The following is a 17,500-nucleotide window of genomic DNA, read 5'->3' as shown; positions in this document are numbered from 1 at the left end:
TCAAACTGGAAGATGGTCCTCTCACAGTCTGTGGAAGCGTTGTCGCTGCCGCCATGCTTCTTCAGGAAGGCGTCAAACCCATTCTCAGACGGGTACTTCTCACTGCCCATGAACACCACTGGGAAAGAGACAGAGAGGAGAGAGGGAGCGAGAAAGAGGAAGGAGAGGAGATAGGGAACAAGAGAGAAGAAACAAGAGGAGGAAGGAGGAACATCAAGTCAGGCTTTATTTCAAGTGATTTTTTACAGTGCCTTGATACACAGTTTTAAAAAACAAAGCAGATACAGCATAAACAAAAATAGTGTAACAAAATACATATGATAAAAGGATAAAAGGAGTTTGTTTATATTACACTGGCATAGAAGAACTAGACAGGTGAAAGTAAACGTTCCACAGAAACATTGCTTCGACCTAGTTTGTGGGGGTTTTTTTAGATCCGTTTTTAGCGCAGATGAGGAGAGGAAAGAAGCCACTGTAGACTGCTGAGGTCCACCACTGATACCGCATAAAAATAGGTCATTGCTCATTGGTCATACTCACTGTGCTCCAAGAAGTGGGCAAGGCCTGGGAGGTCGCTGGGGTCGCTGAAGCTGCCCACCCCGACACACAGTGCTGCTGCAGACTGTCACAGAAAGGATATGACGTCATAAATCATCATACGAAAACAATAACACATGCTTCACTGCCGGCATAATATCAATTACATTCCTTAGAAGCATTTACTGTAAACCAAACCACCAAAACAGCGGTATTATTCATTACTGATACGTACTGTATGCTCTTAATACTGTAATAACTACGAGAAGAGAAGCATCTAGATCATCACCTGTTTCTCTGAATGTCCCTTCTTCCTCTTCCCTTCATTCTCATCATCCAGGTCCTCAAAGTCACTGTCCTTCTCATCCTCCTCTTCCTCAGACTCTTCCTCGGTTCCCTCTCCGGAGTCTCCCTCCTCCTCTTCCCCCTCCCCCCCCTCCTCCTCATCGCCCTCTCCATCCGACTCCTCGTCCCCAGAGGTTGACGCACCACTGTAGTCAGATATGAGCAGAGCTCGAAGGCCATTGGTCAGCTCAATGTACCTGAGGAACAGCGTCAAAGGTAAGGGTCAGAGACACAGGCAATGTCATGTTTAAAGTTACCTGTACTGTATTCTAAGGTAGGCTATAACATAAGGTTGATTTGTAGGGATGTTGTTACCTGTACTGCTTGGGGTCACTTGGGGACTTGATGATTCCGCTGTCCCCAGCGTTGTCCTCTCCCACTACATCCCCAGCTGCCTGGACCTGCGCCCGGGGCTCGGGCTCCGGTTCCTCTCGGTCCTCCTCTCGGTCCTGCCCAGCAGCACCATCGGCCGCGGCGCTTCTGGACTTGTTGGTCTGCGGCATCCTTAGCAGGGACGAGACTTTGGCACTACGGGGTGACAACACCGACCGACTGTTAACAGTACACCCTGACCCTGACAACGCTAACTTACTGCCCAACACGGCGACACACCGGCGTGTCACCCTGAGGAGAGCAATGGTGATGCCCTGAACGTTGAAATAAAACGACTAGCGACAGATGGCTCGCTACGCCTGTAACACTACAGAACCAGCCTACTTTAATTATTTTTATCAGCTGTCATGCCAGCAGCTACAATGACAGACACGTCTAGGCAGCGAGAGCAGGGATGGCCCGACAATACGCCTATTCATACAGGGGCTGTCTGGTGGTTTCGCCTCTATTCAGCTGTGTGTCAGCTAAAATCATCCCCCGTACCCACCACCACTGCCCCAACCCAAACTGCCCTTTCTATAGTTACAGGGAGCACTGCAAGCCAGCCAACGACAGTTAGGCTATCAATTGCGAGAGAGAAATCTGTTACAAAACTGGATATTGCAATTCGAAAACAGCATCGACAGTGATGCAGTAACAATTGTAACGGATTTCACCATCATCGTCAGCAGTCGTATCTAAAGCCTGCTTTCCTAGCTTACAACATCATGCGCTATAATAATTAATTTAAAAATACTTAAACTTTTCAACTGTATGCCTTGATGTCAATTGTCTGACGTTTTATAAGGGCTTAGTCCTTTATTTTCTGAGAGCGACACGTATGTTTTGTAAAGTTTAACAGCTTGTAAATACGCAGCATTGCCCCAGCAACGTATCCATACCTTGGTTCTTGATATCAGAGAGCTTCCCTGATGCTTGTGCATATGGTAGGATGATTCTTTGGCAATAAGGGGTGCTGTGATTCGTCTAAAAGTACAGGCAGCTCAACATCGGAACATCTGATTGCTCCGAGCACAGAGAAACATGTTCCAGGGGCGTGGTTATGGGGAACTTCGAATGACACTGATTGGCAGGCGACTTGCCAGGCACGTGTGAACTTTACTGTTGCCTACGTTGTAGCCTCACTTTGTGGTTACATTGTAACATCAACATGGGCTAGACAGCGCGTTCCATTATTGCAACAAAAACATTTCATGTAACAAGAGATGAATACTGAGCTTGTGTGTTGCCATTTTACCTGGAAATATTTGTGAGGTACGGTGCTTGTGTATATTCAATGTAGTGTACCCACTTACCACAATCCCAAACATCACAGACATTTTTGTGATGATTGGCGATATTGGTTGGCAAAAAACCTTTTCAGCACCCAATTAATGTCCCAGGACATGTAGACGACGAGGTGCCTTTCAAGATGTGGGGAGCCGAGTTCAGAATGTTTGCTTGTTGTCATGGATGAATTGTAATGTGATGCGCACATAGAACAATTATAGAAGAACACCGGTAATGCGTTACATAGCTTCAGTGGACCACTTTTTGAGTACCGCACCCTCCACGGTTAGTTCCCTGTTGGGCCGCTTGATGGCAGGCGTACACAGCGCAGATAGGTCGAGCGTAGAGTAATACTATACCGTGAGCTACTTCTTGTTGAGCATCAAATACAGTGAGGTCACCTTTTGGAGATGACCTTGTCTTCAAGTTAATATTACGAAACATTTGAGCAGATTCACTCTTATATCATTGCAACACAGACGTCATTTTTTCGACCGTTTTATCCCCTCCTTTTATTAGCTTGTGCTGAATCTGGTGCAATGCATCAAATGGCTGCACTCATTCAAAGAATAACACATGGCCCTTGACAAATAGATAAACAAATAAATACGTTTCTCTCTGCCTGAAAGATGATTGCATCTGTTATCACAAATGTCCTACAGTGCTGAGTGAAGAAGCTCTGTCCTCTGATCTCAAAGAGGAATCTATTAGGGAGAATGTTGGGAGCTCCCACCAATGACAACCATATGCCTGCATTTAAATGATACCGTGGCTTTCTCTCCTGGGGCTTGGGGAGCAGTGCAATGAATGTTATGCAGATAGAGATGCACGGGGGGCATGCTCGTTCTGCATAATGCATTTCCATGCGAAAGTTCTGTAATCTGTCATGCACACCTCACGTGAAGCCTACTCGTCTGAGTAGGCTTCACATGAAAGAAGATTGGGTAGGTGAGTGGTGGAATCCTACTGGGAATTCCTTTCTACCTATCCCATTCCTTCAGAGATCAGTGCAGATGAAAGATCAGTGCAGATGAAAGACATGATCAAAACGCACATCCTTGGGTTGCCAGACCGAAAAATGACATACAACATAAAATGGAAGTAGGGCCTGTGACACTGAAATGCTCCACCACGTACCTTTATTTACAAACTAAGGCAGACAACGTTTCAATCCTACAAGGATCTTCATCAGGGCATTTTCACAAGGGGAAGGGGACACTTTAGAGGATTGAGATGATCCCATTGTCCCACCTCAATTTCCTTCCTGCAGCGTGTTGGCATTTCTCCACCCCCATCCTCATTTCCACTTCCTTTCTCAGGTCTCTTCAGAGGCCAATCTCATTGGCCCCCAGGCCTACTGTCGGCAGTGACTGAGAGGTAATAAACACCGCAACCATGACAACAACGGTGGAGGTTGGCTATCAGACACACCGCTGGGCTGCATCCAAACAGTCTAACATGGAGTTCCTCTCTCCTGATGATGTGTCTTGTATCTGCACTGATCTCAAAGCACAAGGATAGGTGTGAGCAGAGCAATATGGTGGCTAGATGTGCACCTGTTTTTGTTGTGTTCACCTGACCAATACTGAAATGCCAGTATAGATGGAGGCAGAGGAGAGAAAGCCACTTAAGACTATTGAGGTGCACCTAGGGAAAGCTTCAGTGTGAGTGTCAATGATTGCACTGGGTGTCTATAGCCTCAGGGAGTTAATAGAGTTGTAATTGAAACATTGTGAAAGTGCATCTTTGTCACCTATATTAATAAGACTCTCCAGGTTGTTGTTTTTGTATATATCTGTATTATTAATCAAGTATGATAATGCAAGTGTGGTATGTTTGTGCATTTTTCATGGATTTCTTCTGTGTTGATTTATAGATTCATTGATTGATTCATCATTTGATTGATTGATATATAACTTGTTTTTCACAAGGCATTATTGTATTAGTCATGTTTTTCCTCATAGCATCAACATTGAACATTGCATGTGAGAAAGTGAGAGCAGTATTTGCATGACATGCACACAAAGGTGTCTGCGGTGGCTGGGTCTAAAATCGAACTTGTCCTTTCTCTGATCTTGTGCCCCAAGGCAAGCTACTCCAAAAAAATATGTCTGTGGTAAAATGCAACCAACTGAATCATTTGTAGCTAGATCTTATAGATTTTCCCTCCCGGACAATCTCCTGCAGAGTCATTGAAAACATAGCAGTGGGAGACATGTTATAGAACCCTGACATTACCTTAAGATTCCTTCCAAAGGGGCAAGGTTCCCATGGCAACTGATTTAAGTCCTAATTAAAACGGGTGGTTTGATTAATTAGCTTAATGGTGTGTGTGTGCTTTTGTGTGCTGTGCGTATGTGTGTGTGTGTGTGTGTGTGTGTGTGTGCATTTGTGTGTGTAAGGCTGTCCATGAGTGAGCCTGTGTGTTCTTGTGAGTCACTGTGTCTTCCAGTGTGTGTGTGTGTGTGTGTGTGTGTGTGTGTGTGTGTGTGTGTGTGTGTGTCATGCGTGTGTGTGTGTCATGTCTCCCAGGGGGCTTGTCCTTGCCTGCAGTGCATGTGTGTGAATCAGAGGTGAATCCTCTGGAACCACCCTCTCCTTTAATCTGGCGCTAATGACAAGACCACCTACGCTCCCAACCATCACCCCTCTCCCTCTCCCTCCACCCGGGCCTGCCCTGGCTCACCCTATCAACACCCCTGACCAACCCCCCCTTTCCTTTTCTCCCTCTCTCTCCCTCCATCCTTCCCTCTTCGCCCCCACGTGATCCATCGTCTCTCTGCTCCTCTCTCCCGTCACAGGCCTTCTCTCCCCCCCCACCACCCCCCGGGCCTGGCCTGCCTCCCATCCTCCTCCTCCCCTCGTTTCCCCTCCTCTGGGCTGGGTACAGGGTGCCCTTGCCTGGATGATTGCCTCAGCTGAGTGAGTAATGAGGGACCAGAGGGCGACATGGACCCACAGAATGTGAACCACGTGTCGGACAAGCTAAGGGACAGAAGTGAACCATGTGCAGCAAAGGGACAGGAGTGTGTAAACATGTGGTAAGGGACAGGAGTGTATAAACATGTGGTAAGGGACAGGAGTGTATAAACAGGTGGTAAGGGACAGGAGTGTATAAACATGTGGTAAGGGACAGGAGTGTATAAACAGGTGGTAAGGGACAGGAGTGTATAAACATGTGGTAAGGGACAGGAGTGTATAAACAGGTGGTAAGGGACAGGAGTGTATAAACAGGTGGTAAGGGACAGGAGTGTATAAACAGGTGGTAAGGGACAGGAGTGTATAAACATGTGGTAAGGGACAGGAGTGTATAAACAGGTGGTAAGGGACAGGAGTGTATAAACATGTGGTAAGGGACAGGAGTGTATAAACAGGTGGTAAGGGACAGGAGTGTATAAACAGGTGGTAAGGGACAGGAGTGTATAAACATGTGGTAAGGGACAGGAGTGTATAAACAGGTGGTAAGGGACAGGAGTGTATAAACAGGTGGTAAGGGACAGGAGTGTATAAACAGGTGGTAAGGGACAGGAATGTGAGAAGATGTGGTAAGGGACAGGAGTGTGAGAAGATGTGGTAAGGGACAGGAATGTGAGAAGATGCCTGGGCTGAGAGTCTGCTCTCTGGCTTGGTAGACATCCCAGGTGAGGTTGGGGTGGAGGAGGTGAGGGAGGAAGAAATTAGGGAAGATAAGAAGAAAATGAAGAAAAGAGGGGAGGAAGGACAGATGGCAGGAGGGAAAACCAGTCTGGCCCGTCAGAACTTCCCGCCAACCCAGGAGGAGGGGAAGAGGGAAAGAAGGGCAGAAAGAAGGAAGAAAGGGAAGAAAGGAGGGAGGAATTAAAGAGGAAAAAAAGGGATTACCAGCTATGCATTGTGCGTGTGAGCCAACACAGTGGAGGGCAGGAGGAAAAAAGATGAGGATATGAGTAGGAGAAGAGAGAAGTAAATGAAACTAAATGAATCCCCATCCATTTCAGCACTGGACAGCTCTGCAGACTACGGCACTGGGGCAGTATAAATAGATCTCCTATTTTGGAGGCTCTTCAACACTCTAAAAAAGTACTTTGTGCAGTGTGCAGCTCTAGCCCCAGGAGAACCGACACAGGTATCTGAGGCTATCTGATAACCATCCCCCTCACTTTCCCATTTGTTTGTTCTCTTAATTCGGGGTGTCTCCACAGTTCACTGAATAAACTGCTTTGAGGAAAGTAGAAAGTGTTTTTATAATGGATTCCCTGGATAACCTCAGATTTAGGATGTGGTTATCCCACCAATCCTAACCTTAGGGAGATGAAAACATATCTGACCCTGGGTCAGTACTAGTACGCCCCGTGGTGTGTGTGTGTGTGTGTGTGTGTGTGTGTGTGTGTGTGTGTGTGTGTGTGTGTGCCCTCTGTTTCCATTGCCTTGTGCGTTAAGTAGCTTTGTGGGGAAGCTGTTATCACAGGCTAATGCATCTGAAAGCAATGGAAATCTATAACCATCATCTACATCTTCCTGACATTACTGGAACTGTCTCTGTTACTGTGTCTGATAGACATCTCCAGGGAGAGCTTCACCTCTCTCCCTTTCTCCTGCAGGAAGAGGGGTGGGGGTAACCTCCAAGGGAGGGAGAGGGAGAGAGAGAGAGAGAGAGAGAGAGAGAGAGAGAGAGAGAGAGAGAGAGAAATAGAGCGCACGGGCTACCCTACTCCATTACCTGAAGGTGATTCGCATTAATGCACACTAAAATCAATGTGAAATTGAACTGAAAATTGAACTTCCATCTTAGTAATGTGGGAGACATGTTGTTATTAAATCTTTTTCCTATCTTCATATTGTCGACTGATGTGAATGCACGAGACGCCCAAATAGGCCTAGTATCGCCGCCATGGTGTCCTCGATATCCTCCCTGATATTTAAGCTTGGTTATTTAAATGGCATTATTGATGTGCAGCGAGTCAAAGTGCTTATGATTATGTAGGCAGTATAGAGGCTTTAATGCAATGCTGACACTCAAAATATGCAATTTCTCTGCTAAATCTCCAGGAGTCCTAGCATCTGTTGCATCCACCTATACTTAGCCTACATTTAGCTCACCAGGTGTTCGATGAAGGCAACTCCCCTATCGGATTTAGTCTTTCCATAATCTGTGCAGTTTTTTTGAAAAGTCACTACAGTTGGCCAACTAATGCTGCTATGTGCAATGATGCCAGCTGGCACGGGTCGCCATGGTAACACATCGGTTTCTTGAAATCCGTCGGTGCTTTGGGGCACGAGGAGACTTAGAGATGAATAAACTAATGAGATTATGAATTATTGTCGGTATAGCTGAACGGTCGGGGTATTTTACAAGACTGCACGGGGCAAACGTGAAGAGAAAACTTTATGGGCTTCATTGTCTGTGTTGTGTTGTGTTGTGCTTTGTTGTGTCTTAAATAGGCTGCTATGATTAGGAATTAACTGGTCCCTTGTGTAGGCTACTGTATAACCAAGAGAGACCCTTTGATTAACACACGGTCAGTCATTTCACCGACAGAGAATAATTAGCCTATTATCTAATAGTTTTCTATTAGTCAGGTTTGCTCGCCGCTCGATGTTAATCACTCTGGCAATTGGTAACCTGTACCGATAATCTCGAACGCATTCAAATCAGTAGCCTTGGAGCGCCAAATGCGTGCATCTGTTTAGATAATATTGTGGGTGAGGGGGGGGGGGACCTAAACCCGCTTCTTCGAATAGGATATCACCTGTTCTTTCCTATCTTACCTCACATCATTCATCCAACTACCGATTGTCTAAAATGGAGAGACGGGTCTTCATTAATATAATTACGCGCATTACGCGCGTGTTCAGTAGTCCCGCGCCGCAGCTCCCGTGGGCTGCACTGTTGAGCGCTCGAGAGGGGAGCGCGAGGAGCGGACCTGCATTCTAAAGCCATTCGGGTTTTTTTCTCCAGCGTTTTTTTTTCACCTCCACCACATTGCAGTCCTGTCACGTCCTCCTGATCCCCCCATCCGCCTCAACCGCTACAGGAGAGAGGAGAGAGGAGAGTGCGGCTGAATGCGAAAGACATGTCGACAGCCAGCGTTTAAAGTGTTTTCTCGGGCGTTCCTTAATTCCTTGGCGCCGAACTGAGTGAGTATAACCCGCATCCCTGCTCTGCTACCTTCGGTGTATGGATAAAAACGGTGTAGGATCACAGACAAAGGGGAATGCAAATGGTTTGCTTTACAGTGGCAGGGATTTTTCTACACACAGTATGTGTTAATAGGCTGTATTAATGAATATTTAATTGGACACTGGTTAATTTTGTCATTACAATTGTGCGCAGTAATTGATTTTCTTGGATGGATGTATCCGTGCACTTGGTCATTGATGCTGCTTGCCCCTATAGCGCGGGGCTGTATTAGCGGGGCAGGGGCCCGTGTAAAGCCGTGTAAAGCCGCTTGGGGAGGCTCTGTACCGGCCCTAGTCGGACAGTGAAGACGGAAAGGTAGACGATGGAATTATGTGACATGAATATGTGGAAAAATAAGCAGTGGTGGTCATCTCTCGTTGGTTTTGCGTCATGCAGGTTCATGGGATAGAGGCTGGGGAAGCAGCACTAAGTCACTAAGAAAGGCAAAGTCTAAAGAAAACAAAGATAGATAGACAGACAGACAGACAGACAGACAGACAGACAGACAGATAGACAGATAGACAGATAGATCATTGTTTATATTGTCTCTTTGATCATTCCATTTGTATTGTCTTGCCACCCTGTAAACCAGTGTTTTGGCTGACCTGTTCATGTATTTCAGGAGAGGGGGGTTCAGTGGTTTTTCATTCTAAAAGATAGCCCTCCACCACAACAAACATCATCAGGAGTCTATCCCTAATCAATAGGCCTATTCTCAGAGCGGTACACACCTCATTTGTGACTTCAGGCCATGTAAACAAAGTGTTCCAATGAAGATGGACCTATAGGTGATACTGTGCTGTAGGAAATAGAGGGTTGATATATGAAACCATCACCAGGATAATGCAAGTTGGAATGACCTAGATGGCATATACCTGTTTTTGTTGATTGTCGATTGCATTAATTTCCACATTCACACACACACATACACACACACACACACACACACACACACACACACACACACACACACACACACACACACACACCACACACACACACACACACACACACACACACACACACACACACACACACACACTCATTCACTCACGAGGATCCAGGGCATTTTTCGAGGGTACACTGTGTGCAGGAAAAAGGGAGAGCTTTGATACAATCAATATCAGATTTCAGGCGTTTCACTGTGAGCTGTCCTGAGCAGCAGCCTTGACTGACTCGCAGCGTCTCTGACTGGTTACGCAACCTCTCTTCAGCACAAGCAGTCTGCCTTCTCTCCTCTCCTCTCCTCTCCTCATCTTCCCTATCTCTTCTATCCTCTCCTCTTCTTCTCTATCTTTTCTCTCTCTCTTCTCCGTACATTTCTTCTAACCTTTTCCTCAACTCTCCTCATATCTCTGCCCTCCCCTCTTTCATTTTGTCTCCCTGCTTTTTCATTTTGTCTCCATGCTTCTCCTCTCCTCTCCTCCATTTCCTCCTCACCTCTTCCCCCCTCTCCTAATCACCTCTGATTGCTCTTCCTATCTCCCAGGCTAGGATGTTTACAGTGCTGCCATCTTTTCTCACTCAGTGATTTTGGATTATTGCCAAGTGATTATTATAAGTGTATGATTATTATTTTGCATTTTGCATGGTGGTGGCATCTGAGTAACATGGAGCCAGGCCAGAGATGAGATGCGTTTATCTCATTTAGATCTCATTTAGACTTGGTGAAGGAAAGCGTAGAAACACGATCTCATCTCCTGTTTACCGGAACGGTGCTCTCATCATCTCCTTTGTTGATATTATTGCATTATCATCAGTGGCGTTGCGTTGGCAAGTCATGTTTGAAAGCAACCTCTTACACTTTGAAGTGGATTTTTTTCTGCCTTCTTCTTCTGTGATTGCAATTCCAATAGGTCTATAATCATTGTTTTTACCCTAATGGCAATGATGACTGCTGTTAGTACTCTTGTTGTTTAATGTTATACTATATGTTTTGCACTTCAGGTCCCCAGTCTGCTTGTAATTCATAACATGCGAATGATTTTTCATTACTGTAACTCATATTCATAATGCATATGTTGCAATGCACAGTGGTGACAGAACCACGTCCCAGAGAATTTGATCATCTTACTGAATATATTCATGACATGTTTATGTTCAAATCACGCAGGCCTTTGAAAACCAGATGTAAATAGATATACAGGTACTGTAGCCTATATCATAATTGTTCACAGCACACCATTGTTGTACAAAGAGATCCAGAGATATTTTTCATGGTTACCGTGGTACTCCCTTTTGCAGTCATTAGGCCTTTATAATTCCCTAACTGTTTTGTCACTGTTAGTGCTTATTCATGTTTTATGGACGCATTATGACTTAATGTAAGTTAAAAGGCCACTTCACCATTTTTAACCTAATTTTTCAACCTCGTTCTTTTTTTTAACCCATATTACATCATCCTTAGGACCTGTTCTCATATCTTTTTGATTACAGAATGTAGAAAATTGCCATTTTCACATATGTACTGTAGACACTGATGTGGTGCTGGAGATAATGAATATTATGAGGTAAAATGATGAAGTGTCCCTTTGTTTTAATATGAGTTAATGCTAATTAGGCCGTCTCTGGTCTCTCTCTCTCTCTCTCTCTTTCTCTCTCTTTCTCTCTTTCTCGCACACGTGTGTGTGTGTGTGTGTGTGTGTGTGTGTGTGTGTGTGTGTGTGTGTGTGTGTGTGTGTGTGTGTGTGTGTGTGTGTGTGTGTGTGTGCAGTGCGGTGAGGGGTCAGTACTGGGCTGGGCCTCTGTCAGTCAGACAGACAGACAGAGGCAGGAGGATGCACTGGGTCACTCTGGTGGTGGCGGCCCTGGGGTGTGTGGGCCTGACCGGGGCCACACATGGACACACACCCACCCCCACCTCCACACACACTCCTCTGGTGGACTCAGAGGAGGAGGAAGTGGACGAGCCCTGCTTTGAGCCATGCGCGTGCGAGGTGAAAGAAGGCGTGCTGCATGTGCACTGTGATGGGAAAGGCTTCACTAACGTCAGCCAGGTACGGCATCGTTTTTCTACTGTACTGCATTGTGCCACATTGTACTACAATGAGTGTCGTGCATCGCAATACAGATTGTACTGCATTGATGCTTTGGACAATGTACTCTTCTTACTTCAGAATCGTGGCTATGTAAATCAACAGATTATAATTCAAATCTGTTGGACAGAAACATGTCTATACTTGCAATGTAGGGCTTACTTTGCTAAGAAGAATCTGCCTGGTGTAATGTTCTGATTGTCATGGAAGCATGTGACTCTTATAAAAGGGCCTCACTGTACTGCACCGAATGCCCTAGATATATATTCTAATCGATAATCCAACCAATTAATCCATCAGGTGTCCCAGTCATGGCTTCGCCCCTTCAAGCTCAACCTGCAGCGGAATTCTCTGCGGCGTCTCTATAGCAACGGCTTCCTGCACCTTAGCAACGCCGTGGCGATTAACCTGGGCAACAATGCGCTGCAAGACATCCGCGTGGGAGCGTTCCACGGGCTGGGCACCCTGAAACGACTCTACCTGCACGAGAACAAACTAGAGGTGTTCCGTAACGACACCTTCTCCGGCCTGGAGGCCCTGGAGTATCTGCAGGTACCTGCTTTTAATGATGATAGATAGTGACCATTACTGTGATAGTGGTAATCAATGATTACATTCCAATTAATTTTGGATTACATTTTTACATTTTCAAGGCATGAGCAAACACAAGGCAATTGACAGTAAAAAGGGCATTCACAATGAAGAGATTATTTTCAATTATTTCAGTTATTACTGCATGATGGTTCTCTACTTGCTGAATCTTGCATTTTAATCTGATGGGTTCCTGGATGTTTCTTTTTGAATAATTTCTTCTTCATAGCGTTTAATCTTTGGTGACAGATAATTCCCAATTCAGCTTCAGTTGTTGTGATGAAAGCTGTTTGATATACTGTAAGTTATCAGGTACATGATGATACTAAACTATTTATTATTGTACTCCCCCTGTACCTGAAGGCGGACTACAATGTCATCAAACGCATTGACAGCGGGGCGCTGAGGTACCTACATAAACTACGTGTGCTCATCCTCAACGACAACCTGATCCCGGCCCTGCCCCCACACCTGTTCAGGTATTTTATTTCATTTATTTGTCTGTTTATTTAGGTGCTTTTCTGTTTATTTATCTGCTTATTCAGGTGATTTTCTTTTTATGTATCTGTTTATTCAGGCGCTTTTCTGTTTATTTGTTTGTTTGTTTATTCAAGTTAGTCCCACTGTGACCAGATCACATTTCTCAACATCATGTACTCCACTAGCGTTATCCTCTGTCCCCAATGTACACATGTGTATTATCTTTTTTTTTTTTCATAAAACATGGACATTACAAAGTCTTCCTTACTCCCCTGGTTTTGCCAGATTTTTTCTATCATGTGTATCATCAACACCATGTGCCTCTCCACCCTACGACAGATCGGTGTCTCTGACCCACCTGGACCTGAGGGGGAACCGTCTGAAGAGCTTGGCGTACAGGGGAACCCTGGAGTATGTGGGGCGCTCCCTGATGGAGCTGCAGCTGGAGGAGAACCCGTGGAACTGTGGCTGTGAGGCCGTGCCGCTGCAGCGGTGGCTGGAACAGATCCCTTATACCGCTGTGGTGGGAGATGTCACCTGTGAATACCCCTTCCACCTCCATGGGAAAGACCTGAGGGAGACCCCACGCAAAGAGCTGTGTGCCGAACTCTCAAATACTGACACACCAGAGGAGGGCGGGGCTAGTCCAGGGGTGCAGCCCCCACACCCGCCCCCTAACCCCAGACCAAACCCCCACCCAGGCAAAGTCAGGCCCACCAAACCCTCCTCCATGGTCCATGGGCCCCACCAAAACACACACACCTCTTCCTCCTCCTCTTCATCAGCAGAGCGCAGAGAGAGAGAGAGGGCCCCCCGGCCCACGAAACGACCACGGCCCTCCAGGACACCCCCCACCCCCCGCAGCCTCCTCCCCAACCAGCCCCCCGTCGCGGGATACCAGACCCGGCCCCCCATCCCCATCATCTGTCCCCTGGGCTGCACATGTAATCTGCACATCAGCGACCTGGGCCTGACCGTCAACTGCAAGGAGAGCGGCTTCTTCAACGTCTCCCAGCTCACACCACGGCCGCTCAACGGACGCAAGCTGTACCTGAGCGGGAACCTGATCCAGCGGATCTACAAATCAGATTTCTGGAACTTCTCTAGTCTGGATCTGCTACACCTGGGCAACAACCGGATCTCATACCTCCAGGAGGGGGCCTTCTCCAGCCTGCTGACCCTGAGGAGCCTCTACCTGAATGGGAACAACCTGGAGAGGCTCAGCCCTGACATGTTCCTGGGGCTCCAGAGTGTCAGGTAGGGTTGGGTTGTTGCTATTGCTAACGTGCTAACGTGCTATTACTATGATAAGAATGATCATGGGATTGGATTGCGTTTATATTTTGCTTGTACTTTTCCATGTGCTCAAAGCACTTGACATTAATGGGATGAAACACTCACTTTGTCCACTACCAATTTTGAATGTCAGTTGGCTTGTGGCATGTCTCAATGGGGGATGGTTGGTTGTATTAATTCGGGCTAATGTGGAATAATAGTGGCAACATGGAACGTAGTGTTTAACAAGCATTCAGAACATAGAGAGATGTTACAGAGATGTTACAGGGCAGCATATTGTACAGAGTAATGTAATGATGATGATGTGTTAATAATGATATGAACCGTCTTTTCTGTGTTGATTGAATTTGGTGCTATAATATCACTACCGTGTATCATTTGTTACTTATAACAACTGTACCATGGTGAGGGAGCACATTGAACTCATTTGCAAACTATGAAGTACATTCCACACACGTATTTGAATAGGGCCGGTCAAAGTAAATTTTAACTAAATCCGATGTGAACTGAACCCGAGCTGGACGATTCCTTCCTCTTTTGTACCTCCCAATTTCTGTAAAAACAGATAATGAAAGTATAATCTATAATCTCTTCTCTGAGGTACCTGTACTTTGAGTACAACGAGATCCGAGAGATTGAGGCGGGAGCCTTCAGCCCGATGCCGTCCCTCCAGCTCCTCTTCCTCAGCGCTAATCTGCTGCGGAGCCTGCCCGTGGGGGTGTTCTCCGACATCTCTCTCTCCCGTCTCAACCTCCGAAACAACCACTTTGTGAGTCTGCCTGTAGGGGGCGTGCTGGAGCACCTCACCGGACTGGTCCAGGTATGTGTGGGATGTGCAATGGGGGCATGGAGCACTTTTGGTTAACAGTTGACATGAAATTTCAATTATACCTGTTTAATAACACTGTAATTACCCTTGTAACAACGTTGTATCAATGTGTTGTGATGCAGTAGTTTAGTAATTGCTTTGTAATTCTTTGGAGTTGATAGGGGTTTTGTTATGATCCAAGATGAATACGGTGTCATCTCTGTGGTCCAGGTGGACCTGCAGCAGAACCCATGGCAGTGCACCTGCGAGGCGGCTCCTCTGAAGGGCTGGCTAGAGGGTCTGAGCGCTGTGGTGGTGGTGGGAGAGGTGTTCTGCCATTCCCCAGATGAGACCACTGGCACAGACCTCCGCTCCCTTTCCATGGAGCTCCTCTGCCCAGAGCTGGAGGGCCACCAAGACCAGGACCAGGAGGGCCAAGTGGGCTCCACCTCCACAGCCCCAGATGGAGAGGTTTCGGTGGGCCACCCAGGCCCGGGCTTGGGCCAGAGCCCCCTTCTGCCTCCAGAGAAGGGCTCCATCCCTCTGTCGGTGCTGGTGCTCAGCCTGCTGGTGCTGTTCGTGTCTGCGTTCTTCGCAGCGGCTGCACTGATCGCCTACGCCCTGAGGAGGCGGGACAAGCTGCCCTTTCGCAGGCAGGGGGAGGTGGACCTGGCGGGCATCCAGATGGAGTGTGGGATATTCACAGAGCAGACGCATCATCACCACAGGGTACCAGAGACCCCCCCTCTGCCTCCCACGGAGCATAACCACGTCTATGACACCATCCTCCCCCCCAACCCCGTCCCTGGCTCCAACCCACCCTCGGCATCGCACATGTGCAGTAACCCAGTGTACAAGGAGGTGGAGGAGGAGACAGCTGTAAAACAACAGCGGCAGCAACAGTTTGTCGGTTCTAAAGAGAGCGAGGGAAGCTATTGCTCGGCAGCGGAGAAAGAGAGGGAGTGGACTCTAGAGGCGACCTCGTCTCCTATCAACACCGTCGTCGGGGCAATGGGACCCATCGCCGGTTTCCACGGCAACGGAACCCTCTGCCCCACCGTTATTGACAGCCAGGGCCCCACCCCTAAGGTGGGATTGGTGGACTGCCTATTCGGGATCTCCGCCCCCGAGTTCAGAGACCTGCCCGACAGGTACTCCCGCCCACCCCCCCGGTACCCCCACCCCCCCACCCCCAAACAGGACAACAGGCCCGACCAAGCGCTGGTCGTTACTACTACGGCGACCACCACAGGGCCAGGCAGTAGCAATCAGAGCCAGAGCGATGGTCACAGTGAATTGAGGGCGCGACTCAGAACCAAGCCTGACTACCTTGAGGTGTTGGACCGGTCCTATCAGTTCTGACACCTCTAACACTTCCCCATCACCCTGCGGTGGTCACATGATAACAACTATTCCTTTACAGCGCAGAGGTCAATGTGTCTGTGTTTGTGTGTATGTGTGTGTGTGTGTGTGTGTGTGTGTGTGTGTGTTCAAGGTGAGCCTTTGGGAATTGGATGAAAATTGAAATCGCCCCCCAGACACTGAGCAAAGGTCAGTTTTGTATTTTCATCCCCCACTGTTGGTTACGGTAAGGATTTCTTGTAGAGGAGGAAGGGGGAGTAATACAAGGGTATCCTAGATATGTGCCTCAGGGCAAATTCAATAACTGAAGCTATTTTTCTTCATTGATGACTCAGAGTTGCTCAGTATTGAGTCTTTTTTTTCTTCTATTCCCAGCACCACGAAGAGAGACCCTGTGGTGTGTGTGTGTGGGTGGGTGTGTGGGTGGGTGTGTGTGTATGTGTGTGTGTGTGTGTGTGTGTGTGTGTGTGTGTGTGTGTGTGTGTGTGTGTGTATGTGTATGTGTGTGTGTGTGTGTGTGTGTGTGTGTGTGTGTGTGTGTGTGTGTGTGTGTGTGTGTGAGTGTGTGTGTGTGTGTGCGTGTGCGAGTGTGTGTGTGTGTGTATGTGTGTGTGCACATATTAGCTCTCAAAGACCACCTGATGATTATGCACACCAGCTTTCACCCCCAATAACAACAACAAACACAGTGGGATCCACTCTGACATTTTGGAAGGTGAGGAATGATATGAGTGAACTGAGTCACGCTCCAGAGGGACAGACGGACAGACAGAGAGAGAGACAGACGCCGCCTCCCGGCGACACAGCCAAGTGCCTTAGCAACTGAACAGCCAGCAGTGTGGTTATTAACGCTTATTTTTCTATGAATACAGATCTATTTATCTAAAACACAGAGGTTTGAATACTAATGGACGGGATGCCCAACTGCTTGTCTGCTGAGACTTGGGTCCTATTCAGTCAACAACTGCTAACCACATTTCCCGGATAAAAAACCTTCTCTTTCCTGCGCATAGAGAGCATAGATGCATTTGTATGCAGTTGAGTTTATTTTCATCTCACACTGTTAACATGGGGTTTGATAAGGACATGAATTGAGGAGTATTATCTTTACACCGCTTGAGAAAGGAAAGGAAAAATCTTGCTGAGTCCGAAGTATCTTGTTCTAGGTTTGGATTGAATAGGGCTCTGGGAATGCTCAGGAGGAAATGGAGCTACCTTTCGGAT

The 17,500-nt window shown here is 47.1% G+C and overlaps 2 protein-coding genes across 2 annotated transcripts in view; one reads left to right on the top strand and one right to left on the bottom strand.

Annotated features, from left to right (window-relative positions):
* The window catches only part of LOC310813907 (nardilysin-like), an 11,764-nt gene extending 9,578 nt beyond the window's left edge, over positions 1-2,186 (bottom strand). Inside the window, exons 1-5 of the mRNA XM_083683086.1 lie at positions 2,157-2,186; positions 1,198-1,410; positions 827-1,079; positions 541-622; positions 1-118 (exon numbers count right to left, since the gene is read on the bottom strand). The exon at positions 1-118 is cut by the window's left edge and continues 36 nt beyond it. Coding sequence (XP_083539212.1) covers positions 1-118; positions 541-622; positions 827-1,079; positions 1,198-1,385 — 641 coding nt within the window. The 5' untranslated portion in view covers positions 1,386-1,410; positions 2,157-2,186. The remainder of the gene's footprint in view (positions 119-540; positions 623-826; positions 1,080-1,197; positions 1,411-2,156) is intronic.
* Positions 2,187-11,481: 9,295 nt separating this feature from the next.
* LOC310813922 (SLIT and NTRK-like protein 3) lies at positions 11,482-16,276 on the top strand (the record flags this gene model as incomplete). The annotated part of the gene is made up of 6 exons (XM_083683106.1): positions 11,482-11,700; positions 12,040-12,291; positions 12,694-12,809; positions 13,150-14,067; positions 14,707-14,926; positions 15,146-16,276. 6 exons carry the CDS (start codon positions 11,482-11,484, stop codon positions 16,274-16,276), a joined length of 2,856 nt encoding a protein of 951 aa, XP_083539232.1.
* Positions 16,277-17,500: the final 1,224 nt, after the last annotated feature.

This window comes from Argentina silus (assembly GCF_951799395.1).
Source record: "Argentina silus genome assembly, chromosome: 13".
In the NCBI taxonomy this organism is placed as follows: domain Eukaryota; kingdom Metazoa; phylum Chordata; class Actinopteri; order Argentiniformes; family Argentinidae; genus Argentina; species Argentina silus.
This window is presented reverse-complemented; position numbering and strand designations above follow the sequence as displayed.